Source organism: Macrotis lagotis, chromosome 4, assembly GCF_037893015.1.
Source record: "Macrotis lagotis isolate mMagLag1 chromosome 4, bilby.v1.9.chrom.fasta, whole genome shotgun sequence".
In the NCBI taxonomy this organism is placed as follows: domain Eukaryota; kingdom Metazoa; phylum Chordata; class Mammalia; order Peramelemorphia; family Peramelidae; genus Macrotis; species Macrotis lagotis.
Window position 1 is genome coordinate 268,007,939 of NC_133661.1, and position 10,718 is coordinate 268,018,656.

The following is a 10,718-nucleotide window of genomic DNA, read 5'->3' on the forward strand; positions in this document are numbered from 1 at the left end:
ATTAATTTGATAATTAACTGAGGCTTTTAGCCAGATTTTACCCAAGTTTTACTATAGTAATTCTCATGATTTTTCTATTGATTTTTCAAAGATCATTTTATATGATACATGGCTAAGCTAAAGGACATGCTTGCTAATTTTATGTTGAAGGTCAAATTTTGAAGGCAAACTATTGACAAAGTTGAGAACAGCCCTCGAGAGTGTTTCATTTTTTACTTTCAACATGCATATACCAAGTTGTACTAGAAAAATTTTAGGAATATAAAAAGCTATAAAGGTCCTTATGGGTCATTTTCCCCCATTTATTAGAATTTTATTTTTTCCAATTACATGTAAAGATAGTTTTCAACATTCATTTTTGTATGATTTTGAATTCCAAGTTTTTCTCTGTCCCCCATCCCCAAGACAGCAAACAATCTGATTTAAGTTAAACATTTACAAGCATGATAAACATACTAGTCATGTTATAAAAGAAGAATTAGAGAGGAAAAGGGCAAAACCATGAGAAAGGAGGTGGGGAATAAAAAAGTGAATATAGTATGCTTCAATTTACCCTCATTCAGACTTCATAGCTTTTTTTTTCTGGATATGGATGGAATTTTCCATCATGAGCCTTTTGGAATTGTCTGAATTATATTGCATTGTTTGTATTTCTAAGAAGAACTAAATTTATTATGATTGATCATTGTATGTTGTTGCTGTGTACAATGTTCTCCTAGTTCTGCTTATTTCATTCAACATTTCCAAGTTTTTCTAAAATCAGCCTACTCATCATTTCCTATTAAAACTTGTTCAGTCATTCCCCAATTAATAGGCATCCCCTCAATTTCCAGTTCTTTACCACCATAAAAAAAGAACTGTTTTAAATATTTTTGCACATGTGGGTCCTTTTTCTCTCTCTCTCTTTTTTTTTTTAATGATCATTTTGGGATACAGACCTAAGAATAGTATTATTGGGCCAAAGGGTATGCACAGTTTTATAGATCTTTGGGTATAGTATCAAATTGCTCTCCAGAATGGTTGGATCAGTTTACAACTCTACCGGTATCTGCTCCAACATTTATCATCTTCCTTTTCTGTCATATATTTGCCATTCTAATATGTATGAGGTGGTACTAAGGTCATTTTTTCAAATGAGAAAACTGTTATAGTGTACACTAATAGCCATGCTCATAAAACAAAGTAAAATAATGCCATTTATGCCAGGGTTAAGGAGATAATAATTTTGTGTCTTTGGAATTTAAAATCATTTATAAATTGTTTCACTCAACCAATGATAGCTATTATCTTTTCCATTTCCTGTTCTTCTTTCTCCTTCCCTCTTCCCAACTCTGTCGTCTGTCTCTATCTCTCTCTCTGTCTCTGTCTCCCATCTCTCTATCTCTCTGTGTCCCCTTATATCTCTCTCTCTGTCTGTCTTTCTGTCTTTTTTATCTATCTATCTATCTATCTATCTATCTATCTATCTATCTATCTATCTATCTATCTATCTCATCTGATTGATTGCCTCTCTCTCTCTCTCTCTCTCTCTCTCTCTCTCTCTCTCTCCCTCGGTTTCCAGGTTGGAAATGCAGCAGTCACTCATGAGTCCAATCCCACTACTGATCAGCATGGTAGTTTGACCTTGACCCTTTACTTTCCTTAACTAGCCTGGTGTCCTTCCAATCCAGGAATTCACCATATTATTGAAAGACTTATCATAGACACTGGATAAACTTTATCTCTATTGCAGCTCAGAAGTAACAAGCTCAGAGCATCCACCAGCTTCAGCTTCCACAAAAGCAGGATTAATGAAAATATGCCATCACCCAGTTATTATCTTTTTCAACATTTGTTTCTTCCCATGTAATCTGAGCAAACTGTCCAGATTACTTGAGAATAATTAAAGTATAGAATGAATGGGGTCTTAAGTGTGACATTCTGTCACTCACAGACAAAATATGTTTCTGGTAACATTGCCAGTTTCACTCTTAGACCATTTGAATGTGTGGCTAAATACTGTTTCACAATCAATGACTTAAGAGCCAAGAGCCTTGAGTTTCTTATTCTGAGTCTGCCACTAAGTAATTTTGAGACTTTAAAAAAGTGGCTGAAACTCTGGCACTCTGTTTTCTCACCTGTAAAATGTCAGGAATTTGTCTATATCAGAGGTGTCAAATATGTGGTTTGGCACAAGTGTAATTGGGAAATATCTAACAAAATAAATAGAATAGAAATAATGTTACTTTGTGGTTTTCTAAGTCAATTTACAGTCCTCAAGGATCTATATGTATGGTTTAGTGTTTCTGTTTGATTTTGACATCACTCAATAATGTCTAAATTTTCTTTTGACTCTAAACTTGGAGCACATTTAAATGTCTGATCAAGAAGAAATTGAGATTTTGTTTTGTTCTGTTACCCCCTTCCCCTTTGAACAGAATCACATGTTAGAATTAACAGCACTGTCTCCTGACATGGAACATTTGAATGAAGTGAGCTTCAAACTGCCGCTTAGTGACATAGATATAAAGACACTACAAAATCTGAATCGAAAGTGGACTCAGGCAACTGCCACAGCTCTGGAGAAGTGCAGGTTAGAAAAATACATCAATACTATATTATATCCATTAAGGAAAAATAAATGGACCATTCTTTGTAACATCCTTTATACATGATCCTGTTTAACTTGTAGTGAACTTCAGGGAACTGAATTCAATGAAAAATTCCTTCACAAATTTGAAAAATGGATACAGTTTTTGGAGAAGATAGAAGAGTGTCTGAAAATGAACTTGACTGGTAGACTTGAGGATCTTCTAGAGCAGCAGAAAACATTTGAGGTAAGATCAGCAAACCTCTTTCCCTCCCATAGGAGATAACAGGTATAATAGGTAACAGCTTAAACTAGTCAAATAAATTATGGCATATCAATGGGACAAAACACTTGTGTTGTAAGGGGGGTGGGGGGAAGGAGGCAGCTAGGTGGGACAATAGATAGAGCAAGACCCTAGAGTCAGGAGGATCTAAGTTCAAATCTGACCTCAGACACTTGCTACTTACTGGCTATACGACCTTGGTCAAATCACTAACCCCATTACCCTTCAAATTCCCCCCCAAAAAAAATGTTGGGGGAAGAGACCAAAATGAGGCATGGAAAGAAATGAGATAATGTAACATAAGGATAGCTAAATTAGATTTACACACACAATGAATGACTATATCAGTAAAAATAATTAGCAACAAAACAAGTACATAAGCAGAAAGTAAATTAGGAGACATTGAGCCAACCAATTATTCTAGTTTTCTTATAGTGAATGCTATTTTTCCCCTGTGTTCTAAATAAAAATATAAATTATTCAGAATTAATGGCTTTATTTGGGTTTCAATTTGATATTATATTTGTTTTTATTTAGAATGCCAGATTAATAGTTAATAATTTCAAATTATTAAATAAAGTATAGTAAAAATTTATATTCATTTGAGAAAATGAAATATGTTGACATTTATATTTGGAAATATTTGTAGATGTTGCAAGCTGAGATTTCTGTAAATCAGCCAATTGCTGATTATTTTGTCACCCAGTCACTCCAACTTCTAGATACACCAGAAATAGAAAAGAGGTAAGGTGCTTTTTGATATGGAATCATAAATAATGATGGTAATTCAGCAGGTAAAGAACTTGCACTTAAGTGAATCTTAATGAAGTCTGGATCTAAATATAATGTTATAACGAACTCTGTGGAAGGGGATACCTTAGTTCTTGTATGCAAAACTAGTTTCTTTTTATTCCCTTGTAGTTGTTAAAGTTTCTATATACTTTTCACACGAATATGTGGGGTATATGACTTTATGAAAAATGATCAGTTCAATGGAACTTGAATTGTAACTATCAAAAATCTTGTATTCTGAGGTTTATCCCCCAGTACCACCTTTAAAAAGTGCTACGTAGAATTTCAGTGTTACTAACAAAAAAGCAGATAAAGTCCTTCAGTTCCATAGGTTATAGGGATCCCTTCAATTTATTCTGGTTAGAACATACCCCTTAGAGCATGTGTGAAGGTAAGCTGAACTCTCTGGACTAACTTCCAATATGTGTCTACTGCTAAAGGACTTTGGAATGACACAGGAAGGTAAAGTCACATCAGAAGATTAGCTGTTGAACAAAGTCAATGTTTGCTTATTCATTAGATTTTAAAGAGATAACTGAGAGACTCTTTTTTTCTTCTTTTATCATATCTTCTGAGCATATGGAGACTGTTTAAGACTCTCCTTTAAACTTCAGTTGGGGTTGGTAGTCCTATTGGAACTCCAATGACTTCAGACTTCTCAAGCCTATGAAGTAATTAACAAGACTGAAAGTATCTAAGAATCATTATTTAATCACCTGATATTTGGGAAAGAAATACAAAGCAGAAGAGTCAATTAAATTCCTGAGATGTAGTTGTATAGTCATAGTTGCCATTGCTATCAGAGTGCAAGGAAGAAGAAATCCCACCCCACCTTCCCACCAGAAGTCAGAAAGTCTTCAAAATTCTGACTTGCTTAGGAGATAGGAAGAGAAAGAGCACCAGAGTAGTCACACTTGTCTTCTGTGAGCATCTCTTTCTTCTTGGCTCTAAGGCTGATCTTTGATTCAGCTCCAACCCCTGAATACAGCTACTGTAACTGCCAGCAAAAGGACCAAGGGATACACTTCATAGGATGTATTCATGAGGGCTCCCTACTTTCTCCCTTCCCCACAAAAGTGCATATATTTAGAATAATAGGACTGAAGGCTCCTTTACAGGTCAAGTAGTCAATACCCTTTTCTTGATTAAGATTCATATTTGTCACCCTGACCGTTAACACTCTATTATTTTAAAGGTCCTATAATGATGGTTCCATTGGTCTCCTTGGGAATATATATCCTAGTGTTGAAACCTTATTATCAAGTTTTTCTTTATAATTAAACTTACATTAATGTCTCATACTGAAGCTAAATCCTGCACAATCATTTCTACATTATTTTCAGCTGTGAGTGTTTTCTTCTGCAGGCTGAATCTTGTTTCCTTTGACTTCTGGTTTTTTTCCTCCCCCCATTTTGAATCTCTTTGTAGCTCTCTCTGAACTCTCTCTGAGAGAAATTGTTAATTTTTATAGTAAATCAAATTCCCTTCATGCTCTAAGGGGTAGTATTATTTTTTTATCTGATCAGGAGGATAAACTAAGATATATTTTTTCTATGATAAAGAAAAGTCATATTCCATTATGGAAAATGTTATTTAAAAGAAATTGAGATAATAGAACTGCAGGAAGCACACTCTTGATGATTTCGTACAATGCCTGACCCTCTCAAGTAATCAACTAACTACATTACAGGATGTCTACCTATTCATCAGTATTCCATTCAACTCATTTATCATTGTGATAATCATTCATGGTTTAGCATACTGTTTTAAAGCAGCTTCTGTTTTAGTGAATGTTTGTCACTATGTTGGCACAATACCAAGATAAACCCAAACATCTCCTCCTGTTCATTTTTTAAAATTATATTTGATGCTAAGCTTTTTCAGATTTATGTAAATAAGTGAGAGAGTATGTTCCAGTGGATAGAAAGTTCGGCTTAAACTAGGGAAGACCAGGTTTCTAATCTTACCCTTGAACCTATTGCAAATCATTTAACTATGTGTTACTTTGTTGTTCAAGCACTTTCCTAGGGCTTGTAGACTATCAGACTTGTTGAGATTTTTGCCTAGACAAATAGCAAACTCATCTTCAAGTTATCACACTGCTATTAGTTTCCTTCAAGTGAGAAAATAAAGTTGTCAAAATATATTGTGTTAATACTCAATGAATATTCTGTCTTTTCTGAGGACGGAATTTGTTATGAAACTCACGATGTTGAAAGAGCGGTGGCAAGGTGCTACCCGAAGGGCTCAGCAGAGGAAGATCACCATCAATGAGAGGGTGAAAGAATGGCGACACTTCAATGCTTCTCTACAGAATGTAACCCACTTCCTTATTGATACTGACCATTTCCTGTCTGCAGTCAAGAGCAGAGAGTCTTACAGTCTTTGCCAAATAAGAAGTTTTATTCATGATCTCAAGGTATCACTGACAGAACATGCTTTAGGGGCAGGCTTTCAATTTAGGAATTTTTAAATTATTTCTTTCCATTTTGAATTATCCCAAGGTACAAAGTAAACTATACCTAAATCATAGGAAAATGGATGGATTTCTTTAAAGAATTGAACCAAATACTTGTTTAAGTACTAGAATTTTTTAAAAAAGTCAATCCAATATTTGAATTATAAAATTCTAAATAAGATCTTTTATAAATTAAACAAAAATATTCTTAGATGTTTCATAAAAATGAACAATTCAATAAGTATTTATTAAATTCCTACTATGTGTCAGTTACTGTGTTAAGTGCCAGGAATATAGAAAAAAGCAAAAAAATAGTCTTATTTCCCAAAAAAACCTCAGAACTTTATATATGATCACATCTTTAGAAACACATAGCATCTTTAGACTTTTAATGTTATATTTAACCTACACTTCAGCTTCCACAAAAGCAGGATTAATGAAAATATGCCATCACCCAAGTTATTATCTTTTTCAACATTTGTTTCTTCCCATGTAATCTGAGCAAACTGTCCAGATTACTTGAGAATAATTAAAGTATAGAATGAATGGGGTCTTAAGTGTGACATTCTGTCACTCACAGACAAAATATGTTTCTGGTAACATTGCCAGTTTCACTCTCAGACCAACAAACCCTTTTGTTTATTTTTCTTCTTTTCTATTTTAGGTAAATTATCCTAAATTGTTAAACAAAATTTACCTACCCTGACTTTGTGGATTAGGAGTTGGCTACCACTTAGATCAGAATAATCAGAGATCGTTGACATCTCTGATCCCATGTTTGTGGTGATGCTTCCATGAATTTCTAATAACTCCTCTATTGATGCCCTTCTAATTCCTCAAACTCTGAAGACTATTTTTAATTTCTCTAGATTTTTTTCAAACTACAATTGAGATTTTCTTTTTATAAGTTCCCTGAAGACAGGGGCTATCTTTTTTGCTGACTTTTTGTAGTCTCAGAGCTTATCATTAATGCCTGGCATACAACATTTAATAATTTTGTTGTCTGATCAGATTTTATATTGAAATAAAAAGATTTCCTTTAAGGGTTATACACTTGAGAGTTTGCCCCTACTTGGTCACCTATTTAAATGATGAGAAGGAGGTGTAATATTCACACACAGTTGAATCTTTTGCTCTCTGCCTCTCCTTTGTGTTTTTACTATTAAAAATTAAGAACAGGGGGTAGCTAGGTGGCGTAGTGGATAAAGCACTGGCCCTGGGAATCAGGAGTACCTGGGTTCAAATCTGGTCTCAGACACTTAATAATTACCTAGCTGTGTGGCCTTGGGCAAGCCACTTAACCCCGTTTGCCTTGCAAAAAAAAAAACCTAAAAAAAAATTAAGAACAGTTCAACAAGGCAGATTCTCATTCAAACACACAAATTCTGGGCATGGCATAGATCTAAATGAGAGATTCTTACACTTTTTGGTCTCGTGACCAAACTTACAACTCTTAAAAGTTATTGAGGATCCCTCTACATTCTTGAAAGAGCTTGTGTTTAAGTGAGTGGTATCTATTGACATTTGTAATATTAGAAATAAAGCCTTCTGCATTCTTAAAATATTCTTTTAAAATAACTAACAAATCAATTACTTGTTAAAATAAATTTTTGTGAAAAATAACTGTTTTCTAAAACAAAAATATAGTGAGGAGAGTTGCATCATTTTTTCAAATCTATTTAAATGTGTCTTAATAGAATTCTTTATTTAATATAACAATAGATTATTTGAGTTGAAGCACATGAAGAAATTCTTTTCTCATATATATTTAGTTGAAAAAATGAATATCTTAATGGAAAAATAACAATATTATCATGAGGATAGTTTTGATCTCATAGATATCTCTTGAATTCATGGACCTCAAGAGATGTGAAGTTCATATTAGGAGACTCACTGATCTAAGCAAAAAATGTTTTTTTTTTTTTTTTTTTTTTTTTTTTTTTTTTGCTTTTTAGAACAAAGAAGTACTTCTTCAAAGACGGCAAACAACCTTTGCACTTACCTTAGATGCAGGGAGAAAGTTACTGACAGTAGCTGATCTAGAGACCAAGAATTCCATTGACAGAGAAATCAGAAAATTGCAAGATGGCTGGAGGAATTGCCAACTTCAAGTAGCCGAAATGACTAAAGAATTCCAAAGCACCATAGAAGTAAACAATCCAATTATTTTATTTTTTTTATTCTACAGAATTCAAGCGCATTTCATTTCTTTTCTGCTTTGTGATATCTTAGGATCAATGACTTCATCAGTGTGGCTATTCTTTCCATAAGTTTGAATTCTAATTCCTCTTTCATTCTGGGTGACTTTTTTTCTGAATAGGATTTATACAAAGGAATTACCTAAATGTACTTGAGGCTTTCTTTTGTTTCTTGAAGTACCTGAATCATCTATTTGTCTTTTGCCTCTGGTTGCTATATGACTGGTCAATCCTTTTTTATTTTTTCAGTCATATGACTTTCAGAAACAATTTCATAAATCATTTTTGGTAGAATGCTGCAGGTTATTTATGCTAAATTTATACGGTCTGTGGTTATATTTGTACTTGTAATTTTATATATTTTATTTATTTGTTTATATGATTTAAAATATATAATTAAATATATCATGACTTTTCATGATATAAATATGAGCCATTTGGAGAATTTACCAGTGCTTTCAAACCATTCTAATCTCAATTTTGGGTACACATAACCATCTGTTTATCCAAAATTAATTTATGTCACTAAAAGGTCAGATAAGTATTTTTAATTCAGCTTCTTTCTCCAGTATCAATGGTGAGAAAAATCTTAATAAAAGAGACTATAACAGCTAGCATTTTTAATGCTTTAAGATATTTGCAAAGTGCGTTAAAAACATTATCATTTAATATTTTTGTAGGTATTCTAAAGCTTGATGAAATCAAGCCATTGCTATCTATGACTACCTAGGAACATTAGGAGACTTTCAGTTTTAATAGGAGAATTTGCTTTTTATTTATTCCCTATATGGGACATCTCCCTAATGCTGGGAGGAACTATCTAACAAAAGTATCTTTTGTGAATAATTATCACTTTGTTAGCACCTTGCTTGATGAATAGATAGAGATTTATTTAACAAAGTTATTTCTTTGGTTGTGTTTATGATGGGATTTTGTATGATTTTGAAGCATATGTGAGACTTCTTGCCTGATGATTTTGTAATCTATCAAAAGAAAAATAGAATCTTATAACTTCTCTACTTTAGTCAGTTGTGTAACTATAAAGAAGTAGTTACAGAAAAGTGCCACCAAAAGTTTCTCTGTTCTTTGTCTCATTTTTATCAAGGATACTCTTGAGTATATACATCATTTTCATAAAAGTTTTAGAGTTTGAGGGCTGTATAAATAGATCTGATAATAATCTGCATAGAGATGATAATTGATTCTAAGGAAGCTAATAAAGGGAATTTGTATCAAGGGAGAATACCCAGAATAGAGCCTTGAGGAAATAACCCATACTTATTTTTCCTTTATGTACTTATAAGTACTTACGACTTTAGGTATGTGTATATTAAGTATCTATGTTGCCTAAGAATAACTAGTTTCTCTCTCTCCCCCTCTCCCCCTCTCCCCCTCTCCCCCTCTCCCCCTCTCCCCCTCTCCCCCTCTCCCCCCCTTGTTCTCCCTCTCTTTTTCCTTCTCTCTCCCTCCTTCTCCCTCCCCTCTCCCCACCTTTCTCTCCAGGGCCGGTGTTCTATCCACTATGCCAACTGGCCACCCCTAAAATTTATCTCTTTATTCAGTTTTCTTTTCTTTCTTTCTTTCTTTCTTTCTTTCTTTCTTTCTTTCTTTCTTTCTTTCTTTCTTTCTTTCTTTTTGAATTTTTATTAAAGATATTATTTGAGTTTTACAGTTTTCCCCCAATCTTGTTTTTCTTTCTTTCAAGACAATTCAGTTTTCTTAGACAATACTGAACTGAATAGAAGAATTAAATACCATTTTTCTTTAGGTTTCTTCATCATTTTTCTCTTATTTACAGATTTTTTATGGGAAAATTGGACTCCTATAAGACCTTTTGTATCTTAACCAGAAATGTTCACCTAAATAAATTTTCAAACATTACACAAATAAAGGTTGGAAATCAAATCCTTTAACTGATATGGGATTAGGAAATCACATTATTCAGTAAAAAGAACATTGGATCTGTAGTTAAAGGACAATAAGTTCAACTCTGTGCTCCGCTATTTGCTTCCTATTTGACCTCAAGAAACTATTTCCCCTCTCTGGATCCATTTCTTCATCTGTATAATGAAAGTGTGAGACATGATGGATTCTGAAGTGTTTTTCATCTCTATAATTTTTGGTCCTAATCCCAGAACTCTTTCCCCTCTAACAAGAGTTCTTGACTGAGAATCGGTGAATTTGTATTTTTTAAAAATACTATGATAACTATATTTCCATATCATTAGTTTAATTTATAAAAATATATAATATGTATACACATATTTTTATATTTTTTAACCAAAAACATTTTTAAATGGTATCACAAAGAGTCAGATATCACTGAAAAAGTAATTAAACAACAACAACAACTACAGCAACTATATATGTTACTTTTTTAAAAACATTATTCTGAGTAAGGGATCCATAAGCTTCACT

The 10,718-nt window shown here is 33.2% G+C and overlaps 1 protein-coding gene across 4 annotated transcripts in view; it reads left to right on the top strand.

Annotated features, from left to right (window-relative positions):
• Positions 1-10,718, top strand: part of SYNE2 (spectrin repeat containing nuclear envelope protein 2) — a 414,448-nt gene that overhangs the window by 340,080 nt on the left and 63,650 nt on the right. For all 4 annotated transcript variants that reach the window (XM_074235980.1, XM_074235979.1, XM_074235982.1 and 1 more), the window contains exons 95-99: positions 2,418-2,572; positions 2,672-2,816; positions 3,502-3,596; positions 5,829-6,063; positions 8,058-8,252. In XM_074235980.1, coding sequence (XP_074092081.1) covers positions 2,418-2,572; positions 2,672-2,816; positions 3,502-3,596; positions 5,829-6,063; positions 8,058-8,252 — 825 coding nt within the window. The remainder of the gene's footprint in view (positions 1-2,417; positions 2,573-2,671; positions 2,817-3,501; positions 3,597-5,828; positions 6,064-8,057; positions 8,253-10,718) is intronic.